The sequence below is a fragment of the Drosophila obscura genome, unplaced genomic scaffold, assembly GCF_018151105.1.
Source record: "Drosophila obscura isolate BZ-5 IFL unplaced genomic scaffold, ASM1815110v1 contig_17, whole genome shotgun sequence".
NCBI classification, from domain to species: Eukaryota; Metazoa; Arthropoda; class Insecta; order Diptera; family Drosophilidae; genus Drosophila; species Drosophila obscura.
The window spans coordinates 2,452,324-2,468,349 of record NW_024542757.1 but is presented as its reverse complement, the minus strand read 5'-3'; the positions used below and the strand labels follow the sequence as shown (position 1 = coordinate 2,468,349).

Here is a 16,026-nt window from a genome sequence, read left to right as displayed (position 1 = left end):
GGCTGCGCCTCCATCTGCAAAGGTGTGCGTGCGATTGGATCCGGGCCTTTGACCTTTCGGCCACAATATGCGCTCGTTAGTCAATGCTTAGCAATTTGTTATGAATCAACAATAAATGTAAATAACATAATAATGGGAAATAACGCCTCCGCCACACCGGACATTGATGATCAGGCGGCCGGCCATCAGGCATAGCGCAGCGCAGCGCAGCAGCAGTTGAAGGAATGCTGTCTCCCCTATGGGATGGGAGAAATTTCCTCCAAATGAATTATGGGCAACAAAAAAGGCGAAACGAAACACGCGCTCATCCAATGTAATATTTTTGTTTTCGCCTCATCACGGCAGCTGTTTTCGTGGGGGATAGACAACGCCGCCAATTGAGCGAAAATCAATGGATGGCCGTCAGTCCAACAGTCCATGGTCCGACGCTGTCATGTACATCCGTACACCCACAAATATCCAATCAACAAAAATCGCTCGTCCCTTAGCTTTCTTTTTTTTTTGTTTACTGGCAAGAGAATATGTTTCTACTCGTATATTCTGCCTGCTGGTCATTCGTTCCCGATTCCGTTGGGTGCCATTGGGATATTTCTTGTGAGAAAGTGAGAAAAACTGAAAAATAGAAATAGATACAATTAGAGCAAGATAGAAGAGATAGAGAGTGTTGGGCAGCTGCACCTGTTCGGTGGCGGGTTTCTTTTTTAAATTCACAACTTTTACACATTGGACTGGAGTTTGGTTCATCGTTTCGCTGACTAATTATTCCATTTATTCCGCCCAAGTTCCTTTTGTTCTCTGTTTGGTTCATTGTTTCGGTAGCGTTGCTGCCCTGCCTCAAGGGTTGCGTGGCGTGACTGCACTATGAAAGTGCCCAAAACAAAAACTTGTGCTCGACGGGAGGGGAGAGCTCTGCGCTCTGTTTTCTCAACATATTGCACAGCACATGCAACACTGTCAAAATATTTTTCCCCAACAAATGGAAACTTGCTCCCGAAATGTGAGCTCAAGTCACGGAAAAGTTTCTCTGTGTGGGCTTAAGCTACAGATTTGTGTTCCTTGGTAAGTCTGATACTTAATGTTTTTCTTTGCTGCGAACAGACTTTATGAATGAGTTAGTTAACAGGGGCATAAGGCCCTTCCGCCTCTACCATCTGCTTATAGTAAAGATATAATCTACAAGATTGTAAATTGAACAGATGTTCACTTCGTAATCACCGTTTCGATAATTCAACCATCTCAAATTTACTCTCTTCCCAAGGCAGTGGAAAGTTTTTCGCCCCTTTAGCCACTTCACGCTACTTTCCCTCTACTTTCAGTGGACCATCTCATCCGACAGCCATTGGCCTCCACTCCTGCTCAGTTCCGAGAGCAGAATTGCTTTTGGCGTCCCACTGGCTTGATTTGTAATTTGCTGGCTAACAATTTTATATGCTAGCCAGAAGTCCATTCCATTATTTTGTAGTTCATTCCATTATTTGGTAACCGAAAGTGTCGCTTCGAGCGTGTGCCCGGAAATATGCTGCGCTATAAATTACCAGAAACTGTATTTCAGACTGTATTTCAGACTGTATTTCTGTTGATTGTGTTAGGAAAAAGCCCTTTACTCTGTTGGCTTTCAGATTTATGCAACTTTTAATGGGAGTTTAAGCAAAGTTTTAAACTAAAGCAATAATTTTCGCATCATAATAGTAGCCAAATTCAGTTACAAAAAAGGAAAAAGCACTTGCATTTTAATCGCTTCCAATTGAATAAAAAAAGGCAGGAAAAGTATATATTGTGCATACGTTGAGAGTAAAGTTAAGCTGAACTAAGTTTTTGGAGAGTACAGGTGATGGGGTAATTGCAAGCAATCATTTTCCACTTTCCAATAGCCAATAAATTATCTGTAATTTATCAACAATCCAGGATTCCGTTTTACTTTCGCATTTCAGAATCTAGAAAAACTTATGTAAAGCTATCGATCCTTAAAGCTTTGGCTCTGATTTCCATTTGACACGCTGCGAGTGTTTTGCGTCGCGTTGCTTTAGCACCGGCATTAACGGCATTTTTATGGCCATTGGAAAATGGCACATTAGCGGCATAAAAACAGGCCGTACGCATTAGGTCAAAATCCTTTAAGCGCACAAAATACACATACACAAGCACGCTGGAATAGCTGCTAAAGTCGATTCGAAGTGTTCGTGGAATGCTTTTAGGCGCAACGCTGCTTTATTATTTACTGAAGAGAGCCGTGTGCTCTCTGGTAGCACCCACACACAAGGGAAAGAAGCCGTAAGAGCTGTCCATCAGGAATAGAATTTAACGCGCCTTTAATCGCTTTCGCATAAATTTTGTCGCGACTCTGTAATAAACCTGAGTATCTCCATCCACCGCCAACACGAATTCCGCCTTGGGAGCAACTAAATTCCAGATTTTATGGCAGTTTCATTGAGTTTACGCTTGATTTGATTCAAGTTTAATTAGAGGAAAGAGCCAAAGGCCAAAAGGCATCGCAACAAGGCATCTCACAGATCATCAGCAGTTAGGCAGTACACTTCGTAGTCTCGGCACTTCCACCCCCCCTGTGCCTAACCCCTTTGCTGACATTTCAATTAAAAAGACAAATATACGGGGATTTAATTGAAAATCTGTCATGGAAAGAACCTGAGATTGCTGTGAATTGAAGATGGGTTAGATTGAGTGGCAATGATACCTATGTGTATGTACATAAATATGTACATATATATGTATGTACATATATGCAGATAGTCTTAAATATCATTATATCGAGTTAATACAAATTGAACGAGTATTTCTGTATATCCATCGAACCATTATGTCTAAACGTTTATTTAATATTAACTAGTCAAGTAGCAACATAATTATCCGCTCTTCTGCATTTAAAAGAATATTTAATGGGAGCTTTAAATAAAATGCAACCTACATTCCACCTAAATTTTTTAGTTCTCCCAAAAGTATGCAATGCAAAGAGAAAATTGCAAGGTACGAAAAATTCATCCTCATTGGCGTGAGCTTATCAGAAAAAACAGCTGTTGCTGCTAATTATACGGGTCCGTAAAATGCAGCCAGTAATGACAGATACAAAAAATGTAGATTTTTTCCGTTGAAGAGGATTAAAAGCAAAACTGAATAGCGGGCTAACGGCCGGCCACGTGCAACGTGTTGATGGCATCGTCAAAGCGACATAAAGGCCAAGGTTAGCTGCCACAGATGGAATTTTCCTGGACCTTCAGCTGTTCCGGATTCCCGTCCGAGGAAAAAAACAAGATTGTTAAGCTTGTGCTGTGCTGTTTTAAGAACCAGCAAGTTTTGTTAGCCGTTTTGTAGGAAATGTAGGAAATCGACTCACACGTAAGTAATCACAACAAATCCAGACAACCGAAACAACAGAAACGTTTATTTATAAATTTACACCTCAAGAGCCCAAGCATCGGTGGCGGCAGCAGCAACAGCAGCAGCAACATCAACAAGTTGCCCCAGTTCCGTGCCACACAGCAGTCAACGGAGGCCCTAAGACCTTGCCCAAAATGCCGGCGTCTAATTTTAAAACACATAGAAAGAAAAATGAAAACAAAAACGAATCGGATTCGGAATCGAAATCACAACAGTTGCCATATCTCTCCGAACGTATCATCGTCCGAGAATCAACAAAAAATATTAACCAAAATAAATGAGAGCGAAATGAAAGCGAAATGGGGAAAAGAAGAGCCGAATCTTTGGCAATCGAATTTCGAAAACTAGAAAAGAAAACAGTTTCTCAGTTGGGGTCTTCGAAAATAGCCCCAGCAGCAGGGCGATTTAAATCTTGTGAAAGAGTCGCGATCTATGTTCTATTCGGGAGACAGTCGGTGGCCAGGCGCGACGACGCAACTGCGAATGCAGCGGACGGTTGCGACCGATCTTTAAACTATATAAAAATAAACCCGAAAACAAAAAGAAAGAAAAAACCAAACCCGAGCAGGCTGTGCCAAAAAAATATTCAAAATTAGAGTACATATAGTGATGTGCCTTCTATTTGTGTTGTAAATAAATTGATTGCACCCAAAATAAATAATAATATTGGTAGGAAACGATGTCCGCAATGAGTGTGGCAGCACGCAAGGGCAGCACCCAGCTGGATGTTATGCAAAAGGCGGGCTGGAAGATCGATGAAAACGAAAAAGGTAACACACGACTTCTTTGCCTGTCCAGTCATCAATATAATATACAAAAACTATGCCAACAACCTTTTGCCAGCCTGCTACATAGACGTCGATGAGGATAACGATAATGAAACCAGCGTCGAATCGAAGTGGTGCTACCTTCCGGACTTGATACTCGAGGAAATCTTTACCTACCTCACACCCAAAGAGCGCTACTATTCTGGTCTGGTGAGTAGAGTGGACTCGTACTCGTACCCCCCAATTTGTAAGAACTCTTTCCTGCGATGGTTTTCAAGGTCTGCCGCCAATGGCATCGGGCCTTCTATTTGCCAACAGTTTGGAACAACTTTGTGGTCGATGATCGCACGCTGACGAGACCAAAATACAACTACTATTCGGGCTGGCAGTACTGTCTCGATCATATGCGCACACAGAACTGCCTGTCGAGAATTGGCCGTCACCTGCGAGGCATCGAGTTCCGGCCGTGGCACAGCTTCAACAACATCTACCAGTTCATGACAATGCTTTCCTGGAGCATGGACAAAGTGAGAGGATGCCAAAAAGTTGTTGGTTCCGCTTTCCAACCTTTCGTTGTCTTGCAGGGCAGCGAATTGAACGCCGAGCCGCAGCTTATTGGCATGGGTCGTCGCATACGCTCTCTGGTATATCATTTCCCCTGCAACATGTCCCAGCCCAACGATCCGGAAGGCATCAAGCTCTTTGGCACTGGAGGACAATTGCTGAAGGGTCTGAAGGAGCTGCTGCTGCGACTGCCGGACTTACACACTCTGAAGCTAGTGGACTTTGTGCTGGAGCGCTTCGAGGCGAATCATTTGCTGGACGAAGTCGTCTGCAGCTGCTGCACCAAGATGCGAGTGCTCAATCTGGTTAATGTGACCACCACACACTGTCCCATCATGCATGTGGGATTGTTTCTCAATCTGCAGGTAGGGGGAAGGGGAACATTGTTTTAAGTACTTTGCTCGTAATTAATCGTAACTTTCCATTGTCAGGTGCTCACCATTTCTCCCCAAAACATAGACGATGATGTGCTGTCTCTGCTAGCGGATACAACGCTGCGGCATCTGTATTTACTGCAAAACTGCTATACTCCCAGTCACCTGACCATCAGCGCCTGTGGAGTCAAGGCTTGGCGCAGCCTAAAGACGACGAATCCGCGCATGCGCGTGCATCTGAGGCTGGAGAATCTCGTCGATGGCGAGGTGGTGCTGCAGCCAGAGGCGCCAGTCCACAGCATCACCTACTGGGCGCCACAGGCTCGGGTGAGGGCTCACCTGCTTGTCCGCATTATAGATCACTACAAGAACACGCTGGCCGTCTACGGTCACGAGCTGTTGCCGCGCTTCTCCAGCCCCAAGCCGTTCCACAACCGCATCGACAGCTTGCTGGTGCTGATGTGCCGCCAATGCTTCAACTTGGACACTCTGGTGAGTGCTCATTGCGCTGTTGCTCCCGCTCAATTAGCACCTTATGCCTCCTCCACAGACCATACGGGAGAAAGTCTCCACTGCGACGCTGCTGCTGATTGCACGAACGGCCAAGAATCTCCGACACTTGAACGTGAGACGCTTCGCAGTGATTCTGCGCTGCGACTGGCCCCGCCATCCGGAATGGAGCAACGAGTTCCATGCCTGGCTCCGGACAAACTCGCGCTCCTACGCGGCTGTGGAGCGGGAGATCTCCCAGATCTTTGGCTACAAATGGCAGCTGTTGAGCGATCGCGACTTCAAGCAGCTCACAGTGAATGCCAAATCGGGTGCCTAACAAGCATGTTGTCTGTCCACGCCCATCTCCATCCCTCCCTCCCATCCCGCAGGAGTCTTGTGATAAACGGTGTAAAGCTTTACTTAATTGTCCAAAGTTTGCTATGCAAAAATAAAGTAAATAATTTCAATATTCGAAGGGGTAAACCCCATTTCACACCATTTGATGAGTGAAATTTACTTTGTTTCCTCTTTGTTTGTCCACGCTCTGGCAAAATCCCCGCAAATAGAGCGACCGATTTGTTTAAAAGCCAAAGCACGGCTCCGAATTCTCATCAGTTCGTTGTGAAATCTTGCCTGAAACATGAAATCTGTGATCACCTTTATTGTGCTACTTCTGAGCATAGTTGGAGCCCTGCCTGCACCTCATGTAGTGGTCGTGCCCGTGCCCCTGCCCATTGGACTGCCGCGACCGCCACCACCGTACTATCCACACCATCACCATCACCACCATTCGCCTGGCTATGGCCATGGCTCCTATGGCTATGGCTACGGCTCCTATGGATAAAGGGATTTGTAAATACTGAAATATTTACAACTATTTTAAGCAAATAAAATGAAATTGCCAAACTTGGACAAAAGGCGTTTGGTTGCAACATAATAAAAGTCGAAATACTCGTAGTTGCATGAAAAGCGTTTGACAAATTCAACGAATGACAGGAAATGTATTTAAATGTGTGTGTGTGTTTGTTCGTATTTAAAATACCACTTGAAAATAAAACTAAAATTTTTGTCGAGCAAAATTTAATTGAAAAAGAATTGTTAGCTTTTAAAGAGAAGTTTATCAATAATATCCAGCCTTGAACACATCTTTACAAGTTATGTAAATTCCTAATGGAGAATGTTTCACAAATTCTATTGAAATAGCTTCAAAATTAAGATACCATTTTTCATGGAAACAGAAGGTTGATCATGACTTCATTGTGATTTCGATTTTGGAAGCGTATTTCTCAACTCTACCAAAATTCTATATAATAACGAATAAAACTTCCCAAGCAGCTTTTGCACGACTTAAGTTTTGTAAAAGGCCGTCGAAAAAGCTGTTTAAAAGCTTGACCTTGATTACAAAAACATTCATAAATATTTACATACTTTGCAGCAGCGACTTTTTTGGGCACAACAAGGCGTAGCAACAGTGTTACAGGGAAAATTCAATGCCAATGGCAAAGCTTTGCGTGCAATTTGGCCGTTGCATACATTGCATACTCTGTAGCGGGCAATACATTACGCATACGTCGAGGGCAGTCCAACGTGCAACAGGGAAAACCTACCAGCGGGAAGGCGGATCTGACGTTGCTAACGTTCGATGAAGAAGGCAGAACCCTCTTGGCCACAAATTGTTCACTTCATTTTTCCCGCTAGACATTGTGCGCAATCAAAGTGAACCAAATAATTCATATCGACGAAACGAAAACATCCTTCACTACCAGCAAGTAAATATATATGTTTTATGAAAGATACTTATAGATCTGTGTTTTATAGAATGCCTCTAGTAGACAGCAGCATTTTCCGCTGCTATTTAGAAAAGAAAGCTAATAATGGTACACATTCGAACCTCGCGCCTACAGAGATGAGACGATATCGATAGCATTACATACATAACAGGCGGTAGCTGACAAGAGCTGAAATGTACGAAAGTAAACATTGTTCTTCGGCTGCGGCGCCAGTGTGGAAATGTAAAATGTAGTTAAAATTACAGACTAGTTCAGCTGCTCTCCGCCTGGTAGCGCCAGTGTACACATTTAAAATGTAAATAAATGTAGCGTATTTACAATGCAAAGCTGTTAAGGCCAGCTCGGGGGGTGGTGCGTGGGTGGTTGCTGGATCTACCATTTGATTTTTAAAAGTGGGCTTACATATATGTATATTATTACTCATAATTATATCCGTATTTTGTTGTATTGCATGCATAACAATTAACCAATGAAAGATTATCAATATTATTCCTTTCAAACCCTTTAAAGTTTAAACACAGCCAATATTTGCTATTCTTATAGTTAATTCCACATTCTGCAAGCAGAGCTGCTGATTCACTGACTATCTGCGGATAGACATACCTGCTCATCATTAGTGATATCAGACGGTTGACACTCGGAATTGACTTGTAGGTTGTCTGATTTTGTTGATGCTGATTATCTATCTGCTTCGAGAGGTTTAGCTCCTAACAAATTGCGGCGATTAGAACGTTAATTGCGGGGCGTAAATCTGGCCAAGTGCTGCCTCGGCCGCATCACAACATTCATCAGGCCAAAACGGGGCCCCCGAACCTCTCTGTTGGCCCAGGATTTACGAGCCACATTAGACCAGACTGAAACGGAGGCTAAGACTTCGACTTGGACTCCAACTTCGAGTGGAGTTCGTGCCTGTTTCGGGCTTTTGCTCATAAGCAAATTTGAGGCAACAAGTAGCCTGCTGGCCAGCCACTCTGCTTCGGCTCTGAATAGTTCCAGTTTTGGCAAGACTCCAGACTCCGCTCCGACTCTCCGACTGGCAATGTTTACGGCCGCGTTGACAGTTTAAATCGCTCTGTGCTCGTATATTTTGACGTTTTACAGCAGTCCCGCAATGGTGTGGCATGTATGTGTGGCATGTATGTGTGCGGTGGCCAGCAGCACTTGTTGGCCAGCCTGGTCCCAAAACGGGGATCGGACGGGGCGCTAAACGTGAGAACGTAACGATTTCTGGATCATTATGCGACCCCGTCTATGGGGCCAACAATCACCTGAAGAGGCAGTCAGGCATTCGCCACTCGAGAGATGCCTACACAAAAGACGAACACCACAGATACGCCAAGATCTACGGTGGCCTTCTTTGTGGTTTTTTTTGGGCTGGACCGTGATTTAATCGCCTCGCCACTGCCCAACAAATATCCAACAAATACCCGAAAAAAAGAAGACCCAGAAATGATTTTCGTGAGCGTTAAAGTAGCATTGGAATACGAGTGTCTCGTATCTGTAGCAGTTCACCGTTCGCTGCCTTGCCAGCCCTGAGTGGGAAAGAGATACACAGATGAAGAGTGAAAGAGATGGTCAGATGAAGAGCTGGCCACGGGGAGCGGGGCAAGAGAGAGTGAAGTGCGTAGCAAGCACTCGATCAACAAAAGGCATCACTTGGATGTCGCTTTAAGTGGATGTGGATGTTGGATGTTGGTGAGGAGAGAAGTGTTGAAACTACAAAAACAACAACAACAACAACATTGTGGTGTAAATATTTGCATGCTCTCTCACTCTAGCATAGTCTCGCTGTCAGTCTCTTTCTGTATGGGAAATCAAATCAAATAACTCTCCGATTAGAGAGTGCTATAAAGCCTTCGGAGGGTCAGAACAGAAGGGAAGGGATGGGAAGGAAAGGAAAGAAGGGGGCGAAATGTTGGAGGAGTTGATGGATCCATTGGTGATAGTTGGAGGCAAAAAGAGTGGGTGAAAAGATTGATACTCGAATTGAAGAAGTAAAACAGAGGCACACAAGTAGCCAAAGAAGATTCGAAATGTCAAATAATTAAATAACATAAATGGGGGGAAACGATCGTCATTGTAAAACAAAACCCGAACCACCATCCGTAACGACTTAACCGATTTGAGTCCTTTAAACAACTTTGGGCTTGTTTGGTTAGCAATCAATCGTTGACGAATCGAAAGGGAAAGCAAATTACCCTGAGAAGAAGGTTTACTTGCGCTGAGAATAACCTAAATCACAATATATCCTATTTCAACAGTTCACTTTCTGTAAAGTTTCCCCTCATAAACCATCTCCTGCTAACCATTTTCCCATTATAATAACAATTTTAACCATTTCATTGAACAATATTCTCTACAAATTGTCTGATGAATAACTTCATTATTTATTTCTTTAGATGCCATGATTCGCCTTCTTGCTCGCAAATGATTCATTTGGCATTCGTTTTGTGGTGCAGCTACCATAAAAGTTACCCCCGTTCGTGTTTAGATTTTTTCACTGAATAATTAATTTATTATAAATATTTAAACGCTTTCCGTTCACACATTTACCCACACTCTAGCTCTAGCTGTGGAATCAATGATTTTGTCCAATTACCGAATGGGATATTCTCATATTTCGCTGCTAACTGTTGACCTTAACCCATAACCTTTTGTCTCTGGTCCACCATCCTCCTCGACGGCGGCGTCTCTCTGGCGTTGACAAGCGGCTGACAGCAGTGGCAGAACGGGCAGCCGAACGCCCAAATGGTCATTGATACCCGGGGCCTAGGTCTGCCTTGGGGTCTACCTCTGTGTTGGGGTCCAACGTTGGGCCAAGCTCCAGCTTCAGCTTCAGCTCCAGCTCCAGCTCTGTGTCTAGTACCATTAATGAGTTCTTGTTGGGGAGCTGCTGCTGCTGCTGCTGCTGTTCTGGCTTCTACACAAAGTTCAGGCCATGGCAGCAAATGTTAGCGACAACAACAAGTTCATTATTGCCATCTCATCACGTGGCAATGTGTGTGTGAGGGTGTATCTGTGTGCGGCACTGAGGCAGAGCTTTGGCCAAGACGCTTGGCTTATTGTTGCAGCAAGCAGCAAGCAGAAATGTGTTCTTGTTCCCAAGCCCAGAACCTACTACCAACCGAACGCCGACTTGGCCGGCGGTTTTAACTGACAAGAAGCCGGATTATTAATCGACGTTTAATTAATTTATAACCAATTAAGCAGCAACATAATGCGGCAAGCGGCAAGCGACAAGATCCGATCCAAGGAGGAGAACAAACAACAACAACAACTGCAACAACAAAATCGACAGCAGTGGCGGTGGCGGTGGCTACTGCTCTTGTGGCAGCCACAGACAGAGACAGAGACAGAGGGAGAGGGTGAGGGAAAGAGATCCCAGAGTGAGTCGTAAATGCCAAAACTCGTTCTAAGCTTTTTTTTTTCTGCCCCTGCTGTTGGCCCGATGTCTGGACTACAAAAAAAGAATTAGCCAGGCTGAAGTTTTTGCCATAGTCTCTCTCTCTCTCTCTCTATATATATCTCTCTTAGTGGAGAAGGAGGGTGGATACAGGGAGAGAGAGAGCGAGAGAGAGGGGCTGAGCAAAAAGCAATGTCACAATTTATGGCATTGTTGAGGCAACATGCACCTGCAGCAACAATGAAGCCGCTGCCACAATCTCGGCCGCACTACCGCACCGGCGGCATGTTCACTGATCAGTTGTGATTTCTTTTTGCTGCTCGCGGGAAATCCTTATAAGCAAAATATGTTAACGAAGCATGAAAAGCACAAAAATTAAATTAAATCCAATAGCAACAGCAGCAGCAATAGCCAGAGCGGCGGTGGCGGTGGCAGTGGCGGCCGCCACAACAGGAACCACCGCAAAAAATTAGCCTACACCACAGAGAGGCCTTTCCTTTCTAAAAAGCAAAAACAATTGAGCAATCTCTGTGGCAGTCCTCCATCCCCTGCTCCTATTAACACATTAGAAGAGGCCACAAAACCCGGTGGCACCATGGGGATGCAAGCACCACCACTACATCACTGCTGCACCACGCTGCACACATCAGATCACGCACCTCGCCATCAGAGCCAGAGCCAGAGCCCGAGCCCCGGCCACGTCAAGGTTTTGCAGCTGTCAATATTGCAACTCCCGCCGTTTGATCAAGTGAACCAAATTATTGTCTATGTACATATATCCTTTAGCGCGATGGGGTAACCCCGATTCCAGATACCAGATGAAGAGTTTGCCCGTTCTTTGGTTCTTTGTCGTGGCAAAAATGGGACTAGGAATGAGGATTAATGATGCATTGCAATCTAAAAGATAAATTCCACGATTTAAGCATATTTTTGGTATTCAAAAAAAATCTTCTACCTTCAATTTGGATTTATTTAAACCAATCCACACCGATACCTCTCCCCCCAAAGAGCTGCAAAAGGATAGTTTTATATCCGCCGGATCTGCCCTTATTTTCCGACGTGGCGGAGTCTCGAAGGCAGTTCCCTGCTTCCTGCAGAACTCTTTTAATTGCGGCATTCGGTTATTAGGGTATAAAGGCTTTGGCCAATTGGTCAACGGTTTGCCGCAGCTTGTGGCAAGTTGCAAGTAGAAGTTGCTCTGCTTGCTGCTGCTGCTGGTGCTGCTGCCGCCGTCTCAGTTAGCGCCAAGATTTATGTGATCCTTAAGATTTATTGGTTTACGGCATTGTTGTTGCAATAAAAAACAACAACATTCATAAATTATCATTAAACGTTTAAATGTGACGCAGCAGCAGCAGCAGCTCTGGGGGCGCATATGCAGCATGCTGCTCGATGCTCGATGCACGTTGCAAGCTCTGTTCTGGCCAGAGACAGACAGACATAGACAGAGAGAGAGGGAGAGAGAGAGTCTTTTGCTATCTTTATAATGAGCCAAATGACATATTTATTTGTTGTAGCTGCAATCAGCGTTCAACCCGCTGCTCAGGTTGCATGCAATTTCTTTTGGCCGCACTCGCCGCTGCAGTTGCAGTTGCAGTGGCAGTGGCAGAGGCAGTACCAGTGGTAGTCTCCGTCTGCGTCTAGAGTCTAGACATGTGGCGCACCAGAGGTGACAGTTGATTGTCATTGTTGGCATATTAAAACAGGCTCACCGTCTGCACGCGCCGCCAACGATGGGCTGGGTTTAAGCCCAGTCCCAGTCCCAGACCAAGACCCAGAAGGCCGACTCGGCTCGACTCGACCCAGCCAACCCGGCTAAACGGCGACAGCCACAATTGACAATTGACACTTTTGGCCGAGTCCCGGCTTGGACTCGCCTGCCCCTCGCCGACCCCTGCTGCTGGTTTTTGCGGCCACAATTTCAAGTTGAACTTCAGCTAGCGATTTCGTATGCAATGTGCGCTTTAAGCCCAAAGAAAATTGTGACAGAAGAAGGAAGGGTTTCCAGCAGGGACTAAAGCAGAGACTGGAGACGGGAGACTCCAAACGGAGCGTACAGAAGATGGTAAGCAAGGGTATCGGAGCACAGGCGAGAGCAGCGACTGGAGCAGAGATCGAAGAAGGGACTGCAGCAGCTACAAGACTACGATTTGTGATATGAATTGGAAGCAGAGCTGCGTAAAAGTCTAGGCCAAAGAAAGAAGCAAGAGACCCCAGAGAAGACAATAACAACTGCAGGCAATAAAGAAAACAAACAGAGGAAGGCCTCACGATGGCCCATGGACGTGGCCCCAATCTATGCGAGTGGGGTAGAAAAGGGGTAACACAAACCAGGCTCAAAAACCTTCTTGAGGCAACTTTCAGATGCGACGCCTCTGCGGTAACAATCCTAGCAGGCCCAGTCTTGGCCCCAGTCTTGGCCGTGCTGGCCATGGCCAATGGCCACAGACAAAGTGCGTTAATAGCCAAGACACACATGGCCAAAACACCGCCTCTGCTGCCACCCCAGCCTGCCCCTGAGAGGTAAGAGGAGTCCAGGACAAGCAGCTAACGCGCCTTTTACAAATTTTTATTGAAAAATATTAAATTCTCATTAAGGCAGGAGAGGACCAAGCAGGTTCCCCCAATGTGTCCCGGCAGCAGCATCATTTTCCACACACACACACACACACACACAGTGGAGGCTTTCCTGTAGTTTTTTGTTGTTTTATTTTCTGCTGTGGTTTTTCCTGAACGAACCCGAACCCGAACCCCGAACCGAAGTTGGCGCGCGCTCGCATGCGCCGATAGACTCGCTTAGATAAAAGATGATTTATGGGTTTTATGGTGTGATGGGAATTTTAATTTCCAGCATTTTTGCTTAACAAAATTAAACATGGTATGAGTACGAGTACGCGTACCATGAGCGACGGCCAGCTAGGAGAAATATTGTGTGGAGAGATGGTGTAGAGGCATATGCTAGATGTTAGATGGGAGATGCTAGCTGCTAGATGCTAGATGGTGGCTACTCCTATGGCTATTTGCCTCTATTTGGGAACAGGCAATTGTCAAATGAGGCGACCGAGCGTTCGAGCGACCTCCTCTATAGACGATTCCATTTTTAATTGAGCCAAAGCGCACAGCATGTACCGCCGCAGCAGCGTAGTCCCATCTATCTGCTTGCAACGGGCCAACTTGCAACAGACGGGCCGCTGTCCATTATGCTCACTCACCTGTAAAATAAATGGCAAAACTGCCAAACACTTTGGTCCGCTGACAACTTGCAGTGCGACGCGAGGCGAAGCGGCTCCTTCCATTCGTTCCAATTTGATGCAGAGGACAAGGATGAAGGGGCTGTGGATGGGGCACCCACTGCTGTGATCCGAGGTCCCTCTCTCTCTGAGGCACAGTGCCGTCTGTTTACCGTTAGGTGTCAAAGATTTCATGCCCCATGTCGCAAACTAACGACACACAATCGATCACAAATCAAATGGACAGAAGCCACAGAGGAGGCAGCGTTAGCCGCGCAGAGGCGCAGACCCGCAGTTGCCTCTGCAGCCTCCGTTGCGACAGTCATCCAAATGTGTCTCAAAAATCAGGCCGCGGCCAATGCAAAGCCGTTTCATAAATTGCACATGACCTGACGACCAGCAGCAGCAGCGGCAACGGCAGCAGCCTGCAACTGCAACTGCAACAGCAACAGAGACAGCGGCAAGATGCAGCGGCAGCCAAAAGGCAGCAGAAAGGCATAACAATAAATTAAAAATGGATGTCGATGCCGATGTGGATGTGGATGTGGCTGTTGCTGTGCCTGTGGATTCGGACTCCATGTGTGCTGTGCAGACTCTTAAAACTGCAATCCTCAGACTTGGAACTCCTTCAATTTCAGTTGGGAATCAGACTTGGTCTCTGGTCTCTGGTCGATTTGGTTATTGGAGCACTCTTCTGTGTGATGGACAGCTGCCGACAGCAGCAGCCACACATCGCTCCCTCCAGAGGTTCCTCTATGCTCCATCCTTCAGTGGGGGATACGGGATACGGATCCCCACCCCGATCTATCAGACTGATTGATGGACAGAATTTTGTCCGTTGCAAAGCATCGGGCAAGCGACTTTATTGGTTTTTAATGAGCTGCACTGTGATTTTGAATGCTTATCTAAATGTATTTTGTAGGTGGATGGGTATATGCGGCTGTATGGGGCTCTATTGATAGATCCCCATGAGAAGCGAGGCTGAGTATTCTCACTTAACTTTTCATTCATCCACTTCCATTTCAATTTTGTTTGCCTTTATGGAAGTAAATCCCCGTTTCGGTTCGGTTGCTTCAGCACACAAAAAAGATTTACCAGCTGGCAGCTGCAGGGCATTCATCACGTCGATCAGTCTTAATTAACGCAACTTCTCACTTTATTTACTTTTACTCATTTGCATCCCGTTTGGGTCATTAAACCTGACCTCTCCCCAGCCTAACAGCTATCGACCATTATCTCGGACCATCCTCGGATCATAGTATCAACTCCTCCCTCCCTTCAAAGGCCAGTGGTAGTGCCAGTGCCAGTGCCAGTGCCAGTGCCAGTGGCAGCCTCGACGCAATATTGACCTGACCCAAGGCATATTAATTAACCCAAAAAACCGGTCGGTTATATTTGTCTAACCTTTATGCTAAATGCGGTGACGGCAGACCCCAAGCCCCAGACCCCTGTCGGTAGTATTTTTTGGAACGGCAGCCGTTTGGCTACTGTCTGTTTGGGTGTACATATGTACATATGTATTTGGTTATTAATTTACCAATAAATTGCCATGGCGTATACGTAATATTTCACAATTGTGCCTTAATGACCGAAAGCGTTATTCATGCACTGATTTCCGCTGCAGGTGTCATCCAATCCCGATCTTAGCTGGAGCTCCATTGCTCTCACTCCCTGCTGTCGCGGGAGCAACCAGTTATGCGTATTAGCCAGGTCCAAAGCAGAGCTTCAGCTACAGCTACAGCTACAGCTTCAGCATTAGCCATACTTCCAGTCTTGGCTTCAGCTACACTCACCGTCAGTAGCTTCAGCACCAGCTACAGTTCCCGTCCCCGTTCCCGTCTGCCCCCTTCGCATTGAAATTACAAATGACGAGAAATTTGTCATCTTTATTATTGCAAACAACGCGCGCAATGCTCTGCGGCAACGTTGCACAGTCGACGACAAACGACGACGACGTCGACTACAACGACGACATCGACAATGCTCCCCTGGACAATTGCCGGGGAGTGCGTG

The 16,026-nt window shown here is 45.8% G+C and overlaps 1 protein-coding gene across 1 annotated transcript; it reads left to right on the top strand.

Moving 5' to 3' along the window:
- The first annotated feature begins 3,835 nt into the window (after positions 1-3,835).
- Positions 3,836-6,075, top strand: LOC111081429 (F-box only protein 39). The gene is made up of 6 exons (XM_041592042.1): positions 3,836-4,163; positions 4,237-4,370; positions 4,439-4,687; positions 4,745-5,089; positions 5,156-5,590; positions 5,649-6,075. The coding sequence occupies exons 1-6, from the start codon at positions 4,073-4,075 to the stop codon at positions 5,925-5,927; spliced, it is 1,533 nt and encodes a 510-aa protein (XP_041447976.1). The 5' UTR covers positions 3,836-4,072; the 3' UTR covers positions 5,928-6,075.
- Positions 6,076-16,026: the final 9,951 nt, after the last annotated feature.